The sequence below is a fragment of the Lynx rufus genome, unplaced genomic scaffold (assembly GCF_022079265.1).
Source record: "Lynx rufus isolate CCGP_SWC_20201006 ecotype Redwood Valley unplaced genomic scaffold, mLynRuf1.p SCAF_8, whole genome shotgun sequence".
Taxonomy (NCBI): domain Eukaryota; kingdom Metazoa; phylum Chordata; class Mammalia; order Carnivora; family Felidae; genus Lynx; species Lynx rufus.
In genome coordinates, this window is record NW_025814896.1 from 87,156,630 (window position 1) to 87,179,484 (window position 22,855).

Here is a 22,855-nt window from a genome sequence, read left to right on the forward strand (position 1 = left end):
TGATAGCCATGAGTGAGTTTTTGTTTTAGGGTGTTCTGTTTGCTGGACTCTGTGCTAAGTGCTTTGTTATATTATTCTGCTTCATTATTACAACAACTGTGTGAGTGGGTATCATTATTCTTAATGTACAGGTGAGAAAAATAAAACTTCCCCTATAGACAACATAGCTAGAAGGGGTTGAAGCCAAGACTCAAAGCCAGGTCTATCCCCACTCCGATGTCTGTGTCCCCTCCTACTAAGCTTTACTACCTCTCACTGTAGCCCACGGTGTCCCCTTTGCAAAGTACCCGCAAATGAAATCTCCCCCAATATTAGAATTCCCTTTATAGTGTTTGTGACCCCCAGAGTGATGTAGAAGAGACAGAACTGTCTCCATGAATCTTAGATTTTACTGGATCATGGGCACAAGGCTATGGGTACATTTTAACCAAGGCTATGTGAGATGTAATACCCTTCTCCCTTTGCAGTAATTCATATCATCTCCCTGTTCTGTTGCCTCCCATCACCATAACATCCTACCACCTTTTCACAAAAGGGGCATTATCAGAAAAGTCAGGAAAACTAGACTTACTATGTGACCTGAGCCCTAAATTTAGCCTTGGCTATCTCTTCTTACCCTCAGCTTGTGAGCTCTTAGCATCTTAAAAGCACATAGCACCAGCTAAGGACAAAGGAAGGTATTTATCTCAGTGTAAACTCTATTGACATCTGGGCACCAAGAATATCACTTAGTGGTGCCTGGGTGGCTCATTCCGTTGAGAGGCTGACTCTTGGGTTTGGCTCAGGTCATGATCTCATGGTTCATGAGATAGAGCCCCACGTCCTGCTTGGGATTCTTTTTATCTTTTCCTCTTTCTCTGCCCCTCCCCTGCTTGCATGCATGCTTTCTCTCTCAAAATAAATAAATATACATTTTTTAATAAAAAGAAAAAGAAATCACTTAGATCCTTCTTCATTGCAATCTAAGCCAATCAAATGCACACCATAATGGCAGACACCTGACAGATTAACTAAAGGAATGGAGATGAGGCAGAACAATTTTAGTGCTGTTATGAGTAATTAGGTCATTTAAAAATTATTGCATTTATTTATTTTGAGAGAGAGAGCAAGTGGGAGAGTAGCAGAGAGACTGGAAGAGAGAATATCTGAAGCAGGCTCTGCACCATCAGCACGGAGTCTGATGCAGGACCCGAACCCACAAACTATGAGATCATGACCTGAGCCGAAACCAAGAGTCAGACATTTAACCAGCTGAGCCACCGAGGCACCCTAATTAGGTCATTTTTAAAGAAAAGAAAACAGAATTCAGAATATCAAAACATAGGTTGCTAAAGGCCTTTATAATGCTTAGTGTCAGACACAGAGGGAAAGATATATTTAAAACCAAAGCTAGTTTGATTCTACCCCCTACTGCTAAATCAGGGAGCCCAGAGAGCTCTAGTAATGCAGATGTCCTCTCTGTAAACTCAGTACAAGGAGAAGCTGGGCGTTTCTTGGACAACTGGTCTCTTTTCCTTTTATAGACCCAGTGAGTCTCATTGCCGATTACAATTCCCTCTTACTTTGGCTTCTGTGCAGAAAAATCTGTGGCTTCCCTCTAACAACTACACAGGCTCTTAAGGTTTGCATTGTTTTCCTTCCCACCTCCCTAGTTTTACCTTAGTTTTCTGTGTTTTATACCCTGTCACTGAATTTCCACAACTACTTATTTATTTTTTATATTTAGTTATATGTATTTCTTTACACTACCTTCCACCACATAAATCACATATAAATACATCAGTAAATACATTCACAATATCCAGGGCACCTTGATCTTAATCAGTAAATTATCTCTAAATCATAATCCAACTGAGATGGTCCCTACTGGTCATTAGCCTATGTTTTGTTTGCTGATGTTTTTAGTTTTTCATTTTTATTTGAAGAGGGTCAGGCTAACTAATTTTTATTTTTTATGTATTTATTTTAAAAAATCCCAGTATAATTAACATACAGTGTTACATTTGTTTCAGGTGTACAATATAGTGATTCAACAATTCTTTACTCAGTACTCATAATAATAAGAGTACTTTTAATCCCCTTCACCTATTTCCCCCATCCTCCCCCCTCCCCTTTGGTAACCATCAGTTTGTTCTCTAGAGTTAAGATTCTGTTTTTTTGTTCATTCGTTTTGTTTCTTAAATTCCACATGTGAGTGGCATCTATAGTATTTGTCTTTTCTCTGACTGACTTACTTAACATAATACTGTCTAGATCCATGCTGCAAATGGCAAGATTTCATTCCTTTTTTATAGCTGAGTAACATTCCATTGCATCATATATACCACATCTTTTTTATCCATTCGTCTATATGGATGGACACTTGGGTTGATTCCATATCTTGGCTATTGTAAATAATGCTGCAGTAAACATAGGGTGCATATATCTTTTTCAATTAATATTCTCAGTCTTTGGATAAATACCAGTAGTGGAATTACTGGATCATATGGTAGTTATATTTTTACTTTTTTGAAGAACCTCCAAACTATCTTCCACAGGGGCTGCACCAGTTTGCATTTCCACCAGCAGCAATGAGGGTTCCTTTTTCTCTACATCCTCACTAACACTTGTTGTTTCTTGTGTTCTTAATTTTAGCCATTCTGATAGGTGTGAGGTGATAGCTTGTTTTGGTTTTGATTTGCATTTCCCTAATGATGAGTGATGTTGAGCATCTTTTCTTGTGTTTGTTGGCCATACATATGTCTTATTTGGGAAAATGTCTATTCATGTCTTCTGCCCATTTTTAATTGGATTTATTGGTGTTCTGTTTTTGTTTTTTGTTTTTTTGGGGTTTTTTTTGGTGTTGAGTTGAATAAACAATGTATATTTTTTGGATATTAACCTCTTAATAGACATATCATTTGCAAATATCTTCTCCCATTCAGTGGGTTGTGGCTTTGTTTTATTGGTGGTTTCTTTCACTGTGCAAAAGCTTTTTATTTCGGTGCAGTCCCAGTAGTTTAATTTTGCTTCATCTCTCACGCTCACTGCCATATCCCCAGCAGCTAGAATAGTGTCTGACCCATGGTAGGTGCTCAGCAGGTGTGTGCTGAATGAGATGATGGCTCTCAGTCACATCTTTCTCTGTGTGCTCAGGCATCCAAAGGAGGCACCGTCAAAGCTGCTTCAGGATTCAGTGCCACTGAAGATGCCCAAACCCTGAGGAAGGCCATGAAGGGGCTTGGTAAGTGTCCCATGGGGGTAAACACTCTCTTGTGTGTTGTATATCACAGAGTCACACAAAGGGTGCTGTGTCCACTGGCAAAAAAAATGAGGAGGTCTCTAAGAAAATACAGTGGGAACAAGTTGGCTTTTCAAGACAAATGGGACAGGAGGACATTAATTACTTATATTACAGAATTTAACATTTAAGGCACTCATTCTGGATTGCCCCAATTATTTAAATCTGTTTTGCATTACAACCATATAAATCTATATGTAAAACTTCAGAAATGTATTTGTTTTCCAATTAGTGCCGTATATGTACAGTGTTGTAAGGTTTACAAAGCACTTTCACAAATATTATTTCAATGGGTATACACAACAACCCAGTAATTTAGTGAAAGCGGCTATTGCTATTGTTATTTTCACCCCATTTCACAGATGTAAAACTGAGACCCAGAGAAATTAAGTCGCCTAAGAAGTGGAACGAAGCCACAGCAGGCAGAGGCCTCTGGTGGGTGTAGTCATGTGGGCATACCGCAGGCTGCGCTGGGTTAGCCTCTTGCCTGGGTGGACATTTGGCCAGAGAAGTGCCCATGGTTTGTAGCTGCTATTATAATCTCCTTGAGATATTTGGATAAAAACATTTGGTCACACAACTTTATTTCCCAATTTTTCTCCTCCCAAAGAGCTCATTTTAGTTAGCCCCAGTGTTACTAACAGCAACAGCGACAACAACAATAATAGAGAATGTTTATTAAATTCTACTATGCATCAGACACAATGCATTACATAGATTATCTACAAACACATTATGGGGATTATAACAATCAACAGTTTGTTTTACTGACGGGAAGTTGAGAGTTAGAGAGGTTAGGTAATGAGGTTAGCTAATGTGCCCAACATCTCGGAGCTAGTAAGTGTTAGAGTCAGGATTCTAGGCAATTCCAGGCAGTCAGACCTAGGCAGTCTGACTCCAGAGCTGTAGTTTACGTCACTATACTATCCTGTTGCCCACCTCTGAACACATTGTTGTTCTGAATCTAACGTCCTTTTCATTTTCCCTTCTTCATAAATAAGATGGAAAGTGTCCATGGCCCATCCTTTTTCCATGTTATCCTGCTTCTTTGGTATATAGCAAGAACCCTATAGTTCATAATGTGGACCACATGGCATTCAGAATTCTCAAAATAAAAGTCAGGAGAATTTGATAGCCAATTCTTGTCAGTGTCTGCTGTGTGGACCAATGCAAGGCAGACAGTTGGAGGAGACAAGCATTTTAAAACCTAGTCCAGGGGTGCCTGGGTGGCTCAGTCAGTTAAGCCTCTTACTTCAGCTCAGGTCATGATCTCAGTTAGTGGGTTGAGCCCCGCATCAGACTCTCTGCTGTCAGCACAGAGCCCCTTCAGTCCCCCTCTCACTCTGTCCCTCCCCCACTCATTCCCTCCTGCTCTCTCTCTCTCAAACAAGTAAATAAAAACTTAAAAAAAAAAAAAAAAGAACCTAGTCAGCTAGTCCATGGATGCTAGATGGTAAGGCATGCATGGAAACAACTATAATAATATGATAATAGCTATCACAATATGATAGTGATAGGAGGGGTGCAAATAAGATCCCATTAGGTTCAGAAAGGAGATCGCATTTAATTTGGGAGCATCAGGCAAAACTTCTTGGAGGATGCAGAATTTGAGAGGGACTTTGGGAGATAAGTTGTTTCAGTAGAGATAAGAGAGAATGTGTTTCGGGTGAGTGGAATAGCATAAGCAAAGGGCATGGGGTGAGTGTGAGCACTGTCCCATTTTCCAGTTTAGCGGAGGCTTAGGGGGAGTCACAGTAAATACACAGAAAGGTGGCTTGTGGCAGGAGGTACTTGCAAAGCAGAAGGTGGCTGCTACCAAAGGGAGGTCCTGGGGTTGCTACTGAGAAGACCATCTGTAGAATCATAGGCATGGGGGGGATGGCCCAAAGGCACTGGCCAGGAAACCAGTGCCACAATCATGGCACTACGTGGAACAATTAGGGAGACATACAAACCAGTAGACTGAGAATGAAGGAGGTCAGGAGAAAGGAATGTAGTACAGTTGGATCAAGTATAATAATTGAAGAGCTAAGTCTGTGAATTTGGCTGCCTGGTATCCTTTCGTGTGGATAGTTACAATAGCGAATGGGATATTGCAGAAAGTCTCAAATGCCAGACTGCCATTCCTGTAGTAAATCCAGCAGACAGTGGGGGGCCCTTGTGTATTCCTGAGCAGGGGAGAGACAGCATCAGAGTTTTTCTTTATAGGAAAATGAATCTGACAAGACTTTGGAAAGACCAATTAGGAGGGAGGTAAGAATACCAGTTAGCAGACTTTGCAGTTGTCTAAGACCCTAAAATCCTGAATTGGAGTGGTAGTGGTAGGAATCAAAGAGGGGACAGATGCAAAAAAGATTTTAGAGTTAGATTTTGTATGTCTTGGCAAGAAATTTGAATGTGGAGGATGAGAGGGCAGTAAAAAAAAAAAAAAAAAAAAAAGCTATGGGGCGCCTGGGTGGCTGACTCTTGATTTCATTTCTGCTTAGGTCATGATTTCACAGTTCATGGGGTTGAGCCCCACCTCAGGCTCGGTCCTGAGCATGGAATCTGCTTGAGATTCTCTCTCTCTGCCTCTGCCCTTCTCTCCTGCTTGTGCACTTGCTCCTTTCTCTCCCTCTCAAAATTAAAAAAAATTAAAAAAAAAAAAGTCAAAGCTGTTTTGAGGGTTCAAACTTGACTGACTGAAAGAAGAAAAATAGTGTTTTTTACAAAAACGGGCGGGCATAAAATGGACCTTTTCCCGCTGAAAGTTCTGAAGGAGACAGGATGGTTGTATGTACTATACCTCTTCTCCTTCTTCTTCTTCTCCTCCTCCTCCTCCCCCTCCTCCTCTGCCGCCACCACCTTCTTCTTCTTCCTTCTTCTTCTTCTTCCTTCTTCTTCTTTTTAAGAGAACAGAAAGTAGGTCCCTAAGATGTGTAAACAAAGTTTTACAGCTTCCTCCCTATAGCTTGCACTTTTCTGGATCTCTAAGCTTGCAAAGAATGACTCTGGTAAATCTATATTTTTTCATTTCTCTCTGAAATATCCCAATAGAAGTTCTCTAGTCCATCACAACTCCCCATACAGGATGAACCATGGGGAAGCAGAAAACTCACCCAACATACATGAACATCTAGCTGTTACTAAGATGAGGCACCAGTTTTGAAAAATCAGAATAAAGCACCCCCCCCCGACTCCCCTGGTAAAAGCTGCTTCAAGAAACAGGCAGGCAAAATTTAAGCCATTGAAAACTTGTAATTCTCATTATAAAGTTTTGGTAGGATATTGCGTGGTGGTAACTCATAAGCAGTTATAAAAAGGGAACCATCTGAGGTCAGGAAAGAGAGCTTTGAAATGAAAAACACATTTATGGATCTCTAAGTACAGTGCATGCAATGAGCGACCCATAAAACCCTGCACGTGCCAGGTGAAATAGGTGAAGGGGATTAAGAGTGCACTAGTGATGAGCACTCACTGATGTATGGAAGTGTTGAATCACTATATTGTACACCTGAAACTAATGTCATACTATATGCTAATTATACTGAAATTAAAAAAAAACAAAACTGCAAAGTGCTGAGTGAGAGTCTGAATTGTTTCCAAACTCAGAGGAAATGATAACAAGATTAAAAATAAGGAGAGAAGGGGCAACTGGGTGACTCAGTCACTTAAGCTTCCAAGCCCAACTCAGGATATGATCTTTTGGTTCGTGAGTTCAAGCCCCTTGTCTGGCTGTGCACTGACAATGTGGAGCCTACTTGGGATTCTCTTTCCCTCTCTCTCTGCCCCTCCCCCACTTGCACATGCATGCGCTCGCTCTCTCAAAATAAATAAACTTTTTTAAAAAATGAGGAGAGAAAAGGCAAGAACATAGAAGATCCAGGAGAACCAAAGACATGAAGAGAATTGCAGAGGAGGGGGAAAAGCCCGATGCCAGTCAGCATTTAGTGAATATTTAGTAACTGTGGGGCATTGTGCTAAGGAAGTCACGTGCTTGTTTTATTGACCGCTTGCAGCAGCTCTGTAAGGGAAAGTGCTATGATCACTTACATTTACGGGTAAGGAAACTAATGCTCAGACAAGTTAGCTTCTTTGTTCACTGGTAAAAAGTTGATTAAAGGAGGGCTAAGACTCACATCTAGTGTCTGGTTCCCCCAAAAAATAGACAAACCTACCGAACAAGGACCTCTTTTGTTAAAAAGGTGTAAGTTTGGGTAAAGCCAGTGTCCTCGCAGGAACCTGTTTTCTCATTCCTCTCTCAAAGCACCTCACTCACTGTCCCCACTCTCTGCCAGGCACCGACGAAGATGCCATCATCAGCGTCCTTGCCTACCGCAGCACGGCCCAGCGCCAGGAAATCAGGACGGCCTATAAGACCACCATCGGCAGGGTAGGCCGCAGCCTTTCCGGGTCTCTTCCCGATCTAGACTCTGGAAGTGGCCTTGTGTTTTCAAAAGGTGGACCCTTGCCTCATTTAAAGATGTTCTTAAGAAAAAACAGTTTCAGCATGTTACCTCCACTGTCCTTAGCCAGGAGTGATTTCTGGGAGCCCTTGGTTCCCAGAGCTCAAGCCAACCTTGGTGTCTTCCCACCCAGCCTCTTGTAGGGACTTGGTTGCTCAGTGGATTCCACCACCGCCCTTGTGAGCCAGGCAGGGCTGAGCCTCCAGCGTTGCTTTCCTGATCCTGGTCAGCCTTCTTTTAGGCCACGGTGGATAAAGCAGTATTTAAATCTAGTTTGTTTTGAATAGGCTCTCCTAGGATTTAGTCTATTTTGACTCTTCCACATAAACCCATCATTCCTTTGATGATTCTCAGTTGGGGGACACCCCCTCAAATTCTAGAATGGGGTTGTGACTATGTATATAATTTGTTAGCTTATGGATTCACAGGGTGTTCACTCACCCCTTCTGGTTTGAATCCTGCACCCCCGGGGGACCCTATTTCAAACTCTTGTTTTCAATAATTCACTCACCAGAGCCATTCCACCCAATCTTTCCTCATCACTGAAAACCTGTCTGTGTGGTGAATCTTTTTACTGAGTGAGGAAATGTTATCAATGAGTGTTCTAGGTCTCAGAGTACAGTAACTCTGATAAAAATGTCTATCCTGGAGAACCTTACAGCCAGTCAGACTGCAGCTGTTTCTCGAAGACTGGCCCTAAGCTCCTGGCTGGGACAGAGCTGGCTCAGCATTCCCCAGCACATCTGCAAGCAAACCTTGGCTGGGACCCCAGTAGGGAGTGGGATTATTCATAGCTCAGACTATATTTTGAACATTTGAAACTCTTCTCCATCCCAGAGTCCTTTAATGAGCATAAACGAGTGTGAACATGCATGTAATGCGTGAACTGGAATAGTTAGCCTCAGAACTAAGCTAATCTGATGACAATTTGTTAAGATGACCAACATTAATGAGTTGAGCCCTAATTTGTTTGTTCATTCATTCATTCATTCATTCACTATGTGTGGATGTGACCTAAAAATATGCACAAGAGATTGAAATATAGGGAGGGCTGTGCAGTCAGGTTTGTGAGAATCAGAGATCTGACTTAAACGGTATCTCAGCTCCTTATTTTGGTTGATCTTGAGCAGGGTCTTAAACTCTCTGACCTGTTCTAGGAGGAAATGTAAATGCACATCTTTAGAATTTGGTCCTTTGTCCAAAGAATTACATTTCTTTTTAGGAATTGAATCTTAAGAAATAATCATGAATGATCCCAAAGATATAGCTAAATGCGTGTGTACATAATGGCACAAAAATAGAAACAAGGGACTGATTAAATAAATTATATTGCACCTACATATAGAAATTTCAGCAGCTGTTAAAAATGCCATACGTGATTATTGACTTGGAAATATATTCAAAGTATATTGCTAAGTGAGTGAATACATTTAAGTCAGTGTCTACAAACTTTTTGATCTCAAGACCCTTCTACACTCTTATTGAGGACTTTTTTTGTTTTTGTGGAATATATCTATTGATATTTACCATACTAAAAATTAAAACTGAGGCATTAAAATATGTATTCGTTAATTTATTTAAAAAAACAATACATATATTACATATTAATATAAATAACATTTTAATGAAAAATAGCTATATATTCCAAAGCATTAACATTTAGTGAGCAAATTGGCATTCTTTTACATTTTGCAAAGTTCTTTAACGCCTGCTTTGATGGAAGACAGCTGGATTCTCATATATGCTTCTGCATCGTTTGTTGTGATACGTGGTTTTGGTTGAAGTATAGGAAGAAAATCTGGTCTTGTACAGATATGTACTTGGAAAAGGGCATTTTAATAGCCTTTCAACAGAATTGTAGAAATGTAGGTATGTCAAGTAGCCTTTGCAAAACTCCTCTGTAAAAATGGGAGAGAATGACAATGAAAAGGCAAATAATGTCTTAGTGTTATCATGAGGAGAGCTCTGACCTTGCAGGCCTCCTGAAGGAGTCTGGAGACCCCAGGCATCCCGGACCACACTCTGAGAGCGGCCAGGCTGGTTTAAGTTAGCATGGCAGTTAAACAGAGCCACTTGCTTGCCTTGCAGGACCTGATAGATGACTTGAAGTCGGAACTGAGTGGCAACTTTGAGCGGGTGATCGTGGGAATGATGACGCCCACCGTGTTGTATGATGTGCAGGAGCTGCGACGGGCCATGAAGGTGTGTGTCCCTCTTCTTCTGCAGCCACGGACCAGCTTCCTCAAGAAAGTGACAAAAACCCTGTGGGAGAGGGGAGGGAGAAGTTCAGGAGAAAGATTTTCCTTCACTGATGACAACTCGAAAACATGACATTACATTATAGCAATTGTAAACTTCAAAGCTGTTCTCCATAAAGTTATGCAATCATTTGCTCTTTCCTGTGGCTCCACGGGGAGTGGTTAGAGTTGTGCTTGTGGTGCAGCTTCAGGACCGTTCTTGTCATGTTAGCTGCTTTTGAGACACGAAACTTCATGGCTGACACAGTGGAGCCTCTGGGGCTGCCAGAGACTTACTACTGGCAGAAAGGGTTCTCAGCCTCCCTCAGTGCTAGATCCACTGTGCCTTAGCCCTAGGCTGACTGTTTTTAATGACCAACTACAAAATTCAAATACAGTTACCCTCCTCCCCGAACATGCCAGTAAATAGCCTTGTGGAAGGTTCTCGGCTAGGCTCTGGGAAAGCAAAGAGGTAACAGTCTTTGCCAGAAGATTCTGCCTTTCAAAGGAAAAGTACGGGGATGGGGGAGGCAGGCAACTGGGGGGCTTAGTCAGACTCTTTTTAAATTTTTTAATGTTTACTTTTGAGCGAGAGAGAGAATGAGCTGGGGAGGGGTGGAGAGAGAGAGAGAGAGAGAGAGAGAGAGAGAGAATCCCAAGCAGGCTCCACGCTGTCAGCACAGAGCCGCATGTGGGGCTCGATCTCACTAACCATAAGATGATGACCTGAGCAAAAATCAAGAGTCAGATGCATAACAGACTGAGCCACCCATGTGCCCCAAGCATTGGACTCTTGATATCATCTCAGGTTGTGAGATTGAGCCCTGTGTCAGGCATGGAGCCTGCTTGGGATTCTCTCTCTCCCTCTCTCTCTGCCCCTCCCCTGCATGTACATCTGCACGGTCTCTCTCTCAAAACAAATAAATTAAAAAAAAAAAAAGTACAGGGGAAGTCAAGGAAAGATGAAGCCTTTAGAGGGCAGACACTGCCCATAACCTGGCAAGATAATCAGCTGATAGAAACAGCCCGTAAATGTTTTTATTATTAAAAACAATTATGGTAAACATTGGAATTTGGGCAGGACAACTTAAAAATTAGCAAATCCTGTTGCTAGAACCCAATAGGTTGCTTTTTTCTCTGCAGATTCCTGGTTATATGCCTCTGTGTCTGGGATTCAACATTATAAACTGACTCATAACTCCCTCTTCTCTGGGTTTCGTGTTTAGGGAGCTGGCACGGATGAGGGCTGCCTGATTGAGATCCTGGCCTCCCGAACACCTGAGGAGATCCGACGTATAAACCAGACCTACCAGCTTCGTATGTAGCATTCTCAGGGGCCCCACTGAGGTTTCACTGTGATCTGAAAAGTAAACTAGCAGTGGGTAGTTACCTACTGATTAAACTTTCTTCTTAGAGGGGCACCTGGGTGGCTCAAGTCAGTTAAGCATCTGACTTCAACTCAGGTCCTGATCTCGTGGTCTGTAGTCCATGGGTTCAAGCCCCATGTCAGGCTCTGTGTTGACAGCCTGGAGCCTGCCTCAGATTCTGTGTCTCTCTCTCTTCCCCTTCCCCACTACACTCTGCCTCTCTCTCTCTCTGCACTCTCTCTCAAAATGATACATAAACATTAAAAATTTTTTTTTTAAATACTTTATTCTTACAAACACTGACCATGAGGGATCCTTAGTTCCAAGCTCCACTTTTAGGCAGTTTCCTGTCTAGGCAAATGACAATCTGTTTGCTTCTCAAGACTTCTTAGGTGAAGATGCCACTCCCAGTGCAGTGTTTTATTACCCTGAAAGTTGTTCCTTATTATGAAGCAGAGAATCAAACATGTTTGTTCAAAAGTGGTGGCACCAATGAATCTTAGCATTTCAGGGAATGCCCTGGAGGGGCTCTCTCGCCCAACTTCTTACCTCCACACTGGACTGTATACCCTCCAGCCACCTAAGAAAGATAGCCATTTATTCCCCTCTTAAAAATCTCCAGAGGATGATGTTTATGAAGAGTCTTTAAAAGATAATATGCCTTTTTGCCCTAAGAATGTAATTTAAAAAAAAACAAAACTGCTCAAAGGTTTAGATCCTTTGGTGCTTGTTTGGTATTGTTTATATTAGCTAAATATGTCCATCAGTAGCAGATTGACTAAACAAAATATGGTGCACCCACACAATGGAGTATTATGTAGTCATCAAAATGTATATTGAAGGATATTATTAAATTCTGTTAAATGGTATGGTATATGGATAAGTGAAAAAGACAAATCATAAAATAGCGTGCTATGATGCCATTTTTTTAAAAAAGAAAAATAACAGGGGCACCTGGGTGGCTTAGTCAGTTAAGCATCCTATTCTTGATTTCAGCTCAGGTCACGATCTTGTGGTTCATGAGTTCAAACCCTTCATCAGTCTCTGCACTGACAGCGTGGAGCCTACTCGGGATTCTCTTTCTCTTCCTCACTCTCTGCCCCTCCCCCGCTCATGCTGTCTTCCCTCACCCCAATAAATAAACTTAAAAAAAAAGAATAAAAGAAAAATAACATACGTATATAAGGAAAAATGAGGAAGGAGACTCACCAAGGTGGTATCAATGATTATTTCTGGGTGATTAGATTATGGTGGAGTTTTGTGGAGTCTTTTTCCCTCCATTTTACTTATTTGTTTTTCCCTGAGTTTTCCATGTACTACTCTGGTAGAAAGGAAACAAAACAGTAAGAGTTTTGGTAAGTGTTCAGGGCAGGAGATACTAAACCTTGGGAGCTTCGTTCGAACACTCCAATCCCCATGTCTGCCGAATGGATCTTCTACCCAAGGGCTGTGAAGGGCTGCAACTTCTCTGGGGAAGCTCTTGGTGGGAAGCTGCTAGAATTTGGGTCTGACAGCCCCCTGCATGTCCCCAAACACAGGCTCAGAAACTCTGCTCTGTTTGCCTTTCCATGTGCCAGTCAACAGTCACCGTTCCTTCCATCACTGAGAACCACGGTGGGGGCAGACTCCTGGACAGTAGTAACTGCAGGAGGAGGAGTACAGCCCCAGCCCTCTTGACCTTTCATTTTAAGGACCAGGAACATATTGTTTCTACTATAATGACAAGCTAAACTTGCCTTGACCATTTTACAAGAGTTCATTTTTGAAAAAACTGTGTGTGGGGTTGAAAACCCTCATAACAAACTGCTTCGGTAAACCGGCTGATCCTGGGGAGGACAGATGGTTCTGGAGCATGACGCAGCGCTGGACAGGACTCTACTCTGATGCAGCTAACTTTGCTCTCTTGCCAGAATATGGGAAGAGCCTTGAAGATGACATTCGCTCTGACACTTCATTCATGTTCCAGAGGGTGCTGGTGTCTCTGTCTGCTGTGAGTCGCGCCCTCAGTGGGCTGCTCCTGATGGGGGTTGAGTTCTATCGGGATGCTTGCTCCAAATCCCCTTTTCCAGCCTTGCTCATCCTTTCATCCTGCCAGATGTGAATATTCCCCAAGTGTTGTTCGTGGGCCTCTCTGCTGTTTTAATCCTCTCTCTTTTAGAGACTCTAGCTACTCACGCATGCCCATTTATTCAAATTTATATATATAAGTACCTAATACATGCCAGGTACCCTTGCTACTCAGTGCATTGAGACAACTTCTAGGCTTTAAAAGTTTATGTTGTCATAAAGGAATATATCAGGTACACAGATTGCTATAATAAAGGCATGAAAAGTGCCAAAGGAGGAGCACAGGGTAAAAGGAAGTTTCAAGGAGAGAGTCTGGTTGCAGAAACAAAGAGCAGCCTTCATGACAGAGGTGCTGGTTCAGAGAGGACTTGGAGGGTCGCTAGGATTTCAAGAGGCACAGATATAGGTGAGTGCGTTACAGGCAGGAAGAACAGCCAGAAAGAGGCAAGGAGGCAGGGACATGGGGTGTGGGGTGTGTTCAAGGAATTGTTGGCTGAGCAGTTGGTTGGTGATTCTAGGAACAAGGTGGAAAGATGAACTGAGATCCCTTGTTGGGAGAGCAGTAGGGAGCTGCTAAAGGTTTGGGATCGCTGGAGTGAACTGCATTTTTAGAAGAGTAATGTAACAGTGATGTGTAAGATCAGTTGAACTGGAGGCTGGGAGGCCTGGTAGGAAGTTACCTCAATATTCCAGATGAGAAGTAAAGCAGGACTGGGCTAGTGTGGGAGGAGGGGTACCAGAAAATAGAAGATGCATACATGTGACATCTCACATGACTTCCCAATTTTGTCTTTATCCTGACGTCCTTCCTGAGTGTAGGACTCTCATTTCTCACTGCTTTTTAAGGTGTTTCCTTATAGTCTACAATCACCTCAAATCAGTCCTCCTAAACTAAACCTGAACTCATCTCCCCCCCAAACCAGCTCATCTTCCTGACTTCCTGTTTCTGTTAATATTGTAAAACAATAATATTGTTTCTGTTAATATTAACAAGGCAGGACCCCGGAAATCATCTCCAACCCCACCACACTCTGCCTGTGATATTTACTTAATAATGCTGACCTGCTTTACTTGTTTCCTTATTTTTTCCTCACTCCTTATTTCTTAGCATTTCTTAGCATTTCTTAACCCATTTTGTTCTTTGCCTTTCAGATTTAGCACTCTGCCAAGCCATGCCTAGGCCATAGAATATTGAGACAGCATAGCAATAGAAGTAGTCTAACAAGGGGTGCCTGGGTGGCTCAGTTGGTTAAGCATCCAACTCTTGATTTCAGCTCAGGTCATGATCTCACAGTTTATGAGTTTGAGCCCTACATTGGCCTCTGCACTGACAGCTCAGAGCCTGCTAGGGATTTTGTCTCCCTCTCTCTCTGCCATTCCCCGTGCTCTCTCTCTTTTCTCTCTCTCTCTCTCTCTCTCTCTCTCTCTCTGTCTCTCTCTCTCAAAAATAAATAAATAATCATTAAAAAAAATAGTCTAACAATCCAGAGGAAAGTAGCCTGTTACTCCTTACCATTCCTCCCAGGCTTCAACCCTGCCCTTCCCATGAGCTGATGTTGGTGAGGGGTGAGGCGTTTTCACATGCTCCTTAAGCCCCACTGCTGGTCCTAGACTCTTGATTCTCCTTTGTTCCAAGCCCTTATTTGGCAGAATTGATCAATGTAGATTTGCCGGCTAGGGAGGCCTTGAGTCAGCTGGGAAGACATAGGAGTGAGGTGAGCTGGCAAAGGGAGGAGACAGCAGTGGAGGGAGCAGTCAGCAGGCAGTGTTTCTCTGCTTCCCCTTCTGCTGGCAGAGACTGCCCAGGCAGCATGAAGGAGCCGCTGGCTCTGGTTGGTCATGTTCTCTAGGCACAGACCAGAGCCACAGGAATAATGCAAACACATTCAGAGGACATCTGCCCTCTCTCCCTAGGCTGGAAGGGTGACCTCTGTGGGCATTCTAATTACCATGTCCTTGGGTTCCCAGACATTCTGTCCTAACAGTGTGCCCCACCACCATCTTCATGGATACTCTCTCATTCTCTGTTTTGTTTTTCTCAGGGTGGCAGGGATGAAGGAAATTATCTGGATGATGCTCTCATGAGACAGGATGCTCAGGTTAGTAGACCTGAAATTTCTTTCTTTTCTTTGGCCAGTAAGACATGCCTTAGTTGGTGGATCCCCTCTTATATTTCAGTGTATATTGCCTGGCTGGGATATATTAAAAAAAAAAAAAAAAGGTTCCCATAGATAACCTTTAATGCAGAAATTTCTTGCAGAGATACTTGGGGCTTGGGGGTGATACAGGGCATCATTATATAAGCCCCCCTGTGTTCTTGACATTGGGACCATGGTACGGCCACCCCAGAGAACCATGGACCATCTTTGGAATCACTTGAAGGTGAAGGGACCTGCCTTTGCTTTATTTACCTTGCATTTTTACTTCCCCAGAGAGAACATTTGACAGCACCTGTGTTAAACAGCTTGGCGCAGTGTGTACCCCATTGGGGTAAAATTAATATCAACCCCCAAGAGGCAGTTGTTTCCCTGGTGCCCAGCCCACTGATGCTGCCCTGGCACTGATGCCTGATCTATTTACTGCAGCCAGGTAACACTGACAATAAGAACTAATAAAAAGTGGGTCCTTACCAAGTGCCAAACACTGTTGAGCTCTTGATACAAAGTATGTCATTGAATCCTTGCAATAACCCTGTGAACCAAGTATTGCTATCCCCGTTATATGGACAAGAAAATTGAGGCTTACAGAAGTCCAGTTCCTTGCTCAAGTTCACAGATAATACATGGCAGAACTGGGATTTGAACCTAGGATCTAGATTTGGATCTAGATCCTGTACTCTCAACCAATATACAACCATGGGGAAGAACTGTTCCCATTCATTATGCAAGGTATGAACCACTATGGATTCTGCAGGAAAGAACCCGTTGCTTTCACCAAGAGGGAGAGGGGTATGTGTGTGATAAGAGTTCTGAGGATGCAGGGAGGCCCATCCCATACTAGAGAAATAGGAAATTGCCTCTAAAACAAAAGCTTTGAGGAGGGAGAAGGTATTGAAAACGCTGAACTCCTGGTTGCTTACATGAATTTCAGCTACCTCAAAGACAACATTTTTGGGTATGTTGGAAGGAGTCTCCGTAGTACAGGTGTATCTCAAACTAAATGAAGAGTTAGCAAGCAATTTATTCCTGAGACATTATAGCCACTGTCAATTGTTGGTGCGTTTCTTAGATGCCAGGCATTGCATGAACTGCTTTGCGCTTTTTCCTCATAACACATCTGTGAAGTAGATATTTTTACTTCTGCTTTAGAGATTAAGAAACTGATGTGAAGATTTAAATAACTTATCCAAAAAAATCATTCCTAACTACGGTAAATGATAAATAAATAAATAAATAACTTGTCCAAGATCTCCTAGCTGGTAGAATTGGGCTCCTTGAATCCAGGTCTGTCTGATTTTTTTAAACAAATGCAGTTCAATCAACTGTTTTGAGGGCTCTTCAAGGAGCCTCTTGGAAGTGATCAGCTGAAAGGGGTTTCCTACCAAGTTTGGGCTGGGAAAGTTGGACAGAGGAAGTAGAACTCAGAGTAGGTTTTTCTGGATCCTTCGCCAAGAGGATCCTTCGCCCACTGATATTTCAGCTCTTGTAGGATAAGACAGTAGGAAAACCTTGTCAGCCTTTGCTGTGGCTTGTATCAGCAGTAGGGGGAGTGGTTGCAACCACTAGGTGTTATAGCTGGATTTTGAGGAAAGTGAATGAGTTTGAGATGAGAAGAATGATCAGGGCAGGTGGAATCAGGTCATGGTAACTTACAAAAGGTAGAAATCTTAAAATTTAAAAAGGCTGTTATCCAACGAATCCAATTTCATCTGTTCTTGGGATGAAACTTGCACTGAAGGACATCATAGGGAGTGCTCAAAATTCCTACTTTAAAAAGAAACTCATGATATATTAAAACTACCCTAGGGGCACCTGGGTGGCTCAGTCGGTCAAGTGTCCAGCTTCGGCTTAGATGGTGATCTCAAGATTCGTGAGTTTGAGCCCCACGTCAGGCTCTGTGCTGACAGCTCAGAGCCTGGAGCCTGCTTCAGATTCTGTGTCTCCCTCTCTCTCTGCCCCTCCCCTGCTTGGGCTCGGTCTCTCTTTCTCTCTCAAAAATAAACATAAAAAAAGTTTTTAAACTACAGTAAAAATGCCCTTCAGAGCTTTGGCTGGATGACACATTTTGGTTCTCTTCTCCTGAAAAACAAACAAACCAGCAAATCTAAAAAAGGGAAAATCTGCATCAACACTGGAAACCATGGAGGAGGGCCGTTAAAATGCCAGATGGGCAGCAAACCTGGGCCAAGGATGCAGGAAGGACATTTCTGCCACAGAAAAGAGGCCAATGCCCCCAACCTCAAAGCACAGTGACTTTGTGCGAACAGGAAGAAATTCCTCAGGGAACTCCTGTGTCTCAGCAGCCCTCCGTGGACTAGCAACTGGTGCTCCTGCTGGAACTCCATCCATATAAAAAGTGAGGAGCTCCGAGAAGAATCCCCTCACCTTGTTCTGGAGGAAAAGAACAGATCTGGATAGACTGCTCATCACTTAAAAATGAAAAAGCATGACAGTCAGCAAATCCTCAGATCAGACACTATGTGGCCTGTGAACAAACAGAAGCAGCAAGGGAGGCAAACAGGGCCACACTGTCAGGAAGAGGCAGATTTCACATGGCTTTGGACCCTAAAATACACAAGAGAAAAACAGGTTTCAGTGAAACAAGAGCTAAATAAAAAGGCAGTGAGAAAAGAACAGAGATGAAAACGGAGCCAGATGAAGGGCAAGAAAAGATAAAGGAGCTAGATGAGCCGACAAGAAGTGATCTTAGACAAAACAGGAAAATCTGAATTTTAAAGCTTATTACTTTATTACTTAGATGAACTCTTCGTGCCCTCTGAGCTTTAAAATTCCATGGTTCTGTGAATTGACTCTAAAGCAGTGAGGAAATTAGACAAAGAAGTGAAAGAATAGGTGAGTAGATGGAGGGAAGCCCAATGAGTGACAAAAATGTGTCAGTTAAGGGCATTTTGAGAAACTTAACAAGCCAGCTGCTGATTATAAATAAACAGTAGGGTTTTAAATTAAAAAAATTTTTTAAATTTTTTAATAAATGTTTATTTTTGAGAGAGAGAGAGAGACAGAGTGTGAGTGGGGAGAGGCAGAGAGAGAGGGAGACACAGAATCTGAAGCAGGCTCCAGGCTCTGAGCTGTCAGCACAGAGTCCGACAAAGGGCTTGAACCCACGAGCTGTGAGATCACGACCTGAGCCGAAGTCAGACACTTAACGGACTGAGCCACCCAGGTGCTCCAAAAACATTTTTAAAATACAACACACATAACATAAAATTTGCCATCTTACCCATTTTTAAGTTCAGTAATGTTGGGGCGCCTGGGTGGCGCAGTCGGTTAAGCGTCCGACTTCAGCCAGGTCACGATCTTGCGGTCCGTGAGTTCGAGCCCCGTGTCAGGCTCTGGGCTGATGGCTCAGAGCCTGGAGCCTGTTTCCGATTCTGTGTCTTCCTCTCTCTCTGCCCCTCCCCCGTTCATGCTCTGTCTCTCTCTGTCCCAAAAATAAATAAACGTTGAAAAAAAAAATTTTTTTTTAAGTTCAGTAATGTTAACTATGTGCATATTCCTGTGCAAACAATCTCCATAGCTTTCTCACCTTGCAAAACTGAAACTCTGTACCATTAAACAACTCCTCATTTCCCCCTCCTCCCAGCCAGTGACAACCACTCTCTGGCTTTCTGTTTCTATGAGTTTGACTAGACACCTCATACAAGGTAATCGCACAGTACTTGTGTTTGTGTAACTGGCTTATTTCACTTAGCATAATGTCCTCAGGGCTCATCCAGGTTGTAGCATGTGCCAGAATTTCCTTCCTTTTTAAGGCTGGATCATATTCCAATGTTTGTATAGCCCACATTTTGTTTATCCATTCATCTGTCTGTCGATGGACAGTTGAGTTGCTTCTAACTTTTGGCTGTTGTGAATAATGCTCTGTGAATATGGATATACAGATATTTCCGTAAGATCTGCTTTCCATTCTTTTGGCTATATACTCAGAAGTAGTATTGTTGGATCATATGGTAATTCCATTTTTAATTTCTTGAAGCATAGCCATACCGTTTTCTATAGAGGCTGCGTTATTCTACGTTCTCATCAACAGTGCACAGGGTTCCAGTTTCTCGACATCCTCGCCAACAGTTGCTATTTTCCTGTTGTTTTTTTAAAATAGCAGGGAGGTAATATGAATAGTAGTTTTGATTTATTAGTAATATAGTTAAAGTGGCCAGAGTCAAATTCTTATAGTCCTACCTGTTTGGAATATAAACAATTACTAATGGGGTCCTGGTTCTACTGTGACACCTTGTGTAGCCTTCGGCAAATCACAGATCATTCTACAGTAGTGTTGTCCAGTAGAATTTTCTGCGATGCTGAAAATGTTCTACATTGGCACTGTCTCGTATGGGTGTCCACTGGCTAATTTTAATTAACTAAAATTAAATGAAATTTAAAAGTCAACTCCTCAGCCAGAGTAGCCACAAATGGCCACAGAGCACCTGAAATGTGTCTAGTCTGACTGAGGAGGTGACTTGTAAATTTTCATGAATGAAAATGTAAGTAGTCACATATGGTTAGTGACTTCTGTATGGTAAGCCTAGTCTAGGGCATTCCTTTCAGCTCTGATGATAGAACCATGTAGTCTGTATATAAGGAGCCGCTGCTGGTGCTTGCCCTCTCAAGGAGATAGTAAAAGGTCCTATTAGTCATATACCTAAGGAAAAGTCTTGAGTCATTGTTTGCCACTCACCAACACCACTTCCACCCTCATCACCAACAAAATAAAACGCAGCCAGCTCAGCTCCTTGAAGTTCTGGAAATATTTATATATTTCCTGGCACCTTCTCTGTGATGTTTTAAACTTGTGCTTTGTTTGGCTTCAGGACCTGTATGAGGCTGGAGAGAAGAAATGGGGGACAGATGAGGTGAAATTTCTAACTGTTCTCTGTTCCCGGAACCGCAATCATCTGTTGCATGGTAAGGCACTTGCCTCATCTTCCAAAGAAACTGTTTGAAGGACGGTGAAAACTATATTGTCCATAATTAATTTAGAACCTTTACCCCTTTACTTGGTACAAAGAACTGATTGCACTGAACTGTCTTAGATATCTTACCTTGGAAATGTAGGAGTGCAACAGTGTGCATGAGAGCCAATTTCTGAAATGTTAATGATGAATAATTAGTGGATATACAATGTATTCATAGGGGTTTGGCATTCCTGTTTGTAGGAAACCAACGTTCGCGGTCAGTCCTTTTTCTAAAGCAGCCCCATTTAATTAAAAAAAATTTTTTTTAAGTTTACTTATTTATTTTGAGAGAGAGAGAGAGAAAATGAGTGGGGTAGGGGCAGAGAGAGAGGGAGAGAGAACTCCAAGCAGGCTCTGCACTATGAGTGCTCGAACTCACGAACTGCAAGATCGTGATCTGAGCCGAGATCACGAGTCGGACACTAAACCGACTGAACCACCCAGGCACCTGCCCCATTTAATTTTACTTACATAAGAAAAAATCTTCAGTACATCAGTGAGTAATGAAGTAGAATTGTTGGTTGATATTTATTCCTATTTAATATCCAAGTTGTAAAGCTAATAGAAATGATTTCTTTAGGGAGTATGTGGCATAAGATAAATAGTGGATAGTTTCACATTTTATTTCCTATGTGTAATGTTTTTAATTTGCTTCTGGTAATGCTAGTCTTTGTAATGTGCTTTTAAACTTCTTTGGGAAAAAAATTGTGGAACATTTGTCGTCAGGTTTATTTTCTTGTAAACAGCAATAAGGATTAAATAGGATATTTCGTCTTTTATATAAGCTCTTTAGGTCTTTATGTTGCAGTACAATTTTATAAACCCACCGTGCTGTATAATCACACACAATTTACAAAACCTATGGGAAATTTGAGGATGAGTTCGCTAAATTGAAAACATAAAGTAATTGAAAATTACAACACATTTGGAAGTTGCAGTGATTTCAGATATTCCACAGTGCCTAAAAATAGGTAATTACACCTGTTAATAAATGTCACGGGCTACCATCAGATGCACCAACTTCTGACTCAGCTCCTTATTTCTTCCCCTTGCCAGATTACTAATTACATAAATCTCCACCTGGTGGTATTTCCCAAGAACTGCAGGTCTGCTAAAGACCATGCAAATACCTTTGTAACAATTTTCACTTCTCAGCACAATTGTCGGGAAGTTATAAAATATCTGCTTGTAAACGACTGGAAGAAAATCTAAGCACTATTTGGATAAAGAAAACTTCATAATTTTCTTACCAACAAACAATAATAGTGAGGATTCAAATAACTAGGGTTTTATTAATTATCTTCCCAGTGCAGTGCTAAGCATATGATAAGCATTGTTTGTTGCAATATCCCATTGGAGCAGCCATTATTTCCCCCATTTTACAGTGGAGAAAACTGGGACTTTGAAAATGTTCAATGAGATCTTTCGATTCCAAGCAATAGACACTGACTCCAACTTAAGTAAGAAGGAGAAATAATACAGAATGGGACAAGAGGGAAAATGGAAAAAACTGGTGGCTCATAGAATCGAAGGAAGAGCTGAACAATTCCAGGAAGAACAGAAATCAAGGCAGTTCTGGGGATCACAGTGGAAGGGAGTCACATATTTTACTTGTAAGGCAGAGTTTCTCAGTCTGGTCTTCGTTGAAAATGCTGGTTCTTGAACCCCTACTTCAGACTGGCTGATTTAGAATCCCTGAAAGTGACATCCAGGATGTTTCCCAGGTTCCCCAGTTAATTCGTCTGTTCTCTGAGGTTAAAGCTGACTCGGTGCTTTTGGCCATTCCCATTATCTGCTCATTTATAAAACCCCCAGGAGGGGGAAAGCCTGGGTGGCTCAGTCAGGCATCAGACTCTTGATTTCAGCTTAGGCCATGATCTGATGGTTGTGAGATCGAGCCCCACATCCCACTCCGTGCTGGATGTGGAGCCTACTTAAGACTCTATCTTTTTCTCTCTCTTTAAAAATTAATTAGTTAATTAATTAATTAAATTTAAAAAGTCCCCAGGAGGGTAAGACTGGCTGTGGTCCGATGAACTGCCCACTGATTTGGTAGAGCTTATGGTGTATGTTGGGGGGCAGGGGTGTCTGTGGGTTGACAGCCCTGTGAAAATCACACTGATGGGGCCTGGGGCAATACCCCAAGGAGAGCAATGTTAAGAAGAAAAAACAGATATCCACTCTAAGAAGGCTCCAGAAGGAGACAGCGAGAGGAAAATAGGTTCATCACATTTGAAAATACTTGGCAAAAAGTGAAAGAAAAACTAATTATGTTACAGTCTATTAAAAGAGGCAACCATTTGTGTCAAATGTGACTCAGTATTCAA

The 22,855-nt window shown here is 42.1% G+C and overlaps 1 protein-coding gene across 1 annotated transcript in view; it reads left to right on the forward strand.

The window, feature by feature from the left end:
• ANXA4 (annexin A4) overlaps positions 1-22,855 on the forward strand; it is a 60,512-nt gene that overhangs the window by 31,068 nt on the left and 6,589 nt on the right. The window contains exons 3-9 of the mRNA XM_047068348.1: positions 3,136-3,223; positions 7,558-7,652; positions 9,814-9,927; positions 11,189-11,279; positions 13,240-13,319; positions 15,439-15,495; positions 20,385-20,478. Of these exons, the coding sequence (XP_046924304.1) occupies positions 3,136-3,223; positions 7,558-7,652; positions 9,814-9,927; positions 11,189-11,279; positions 13,240-13,319; positions 15,439-15,495; positions 20,385-20,478 (619 nt within the window). The remainder of the gene's footprint in view (positions 1-3,135; positions 3,224-7,557; positions 7,653-9,813; positions 9,928-11,188; positions 11,280-13,239; positions 13,320-15,438; positions 15,496-20,384; positions 20,479-22,855) is intronic.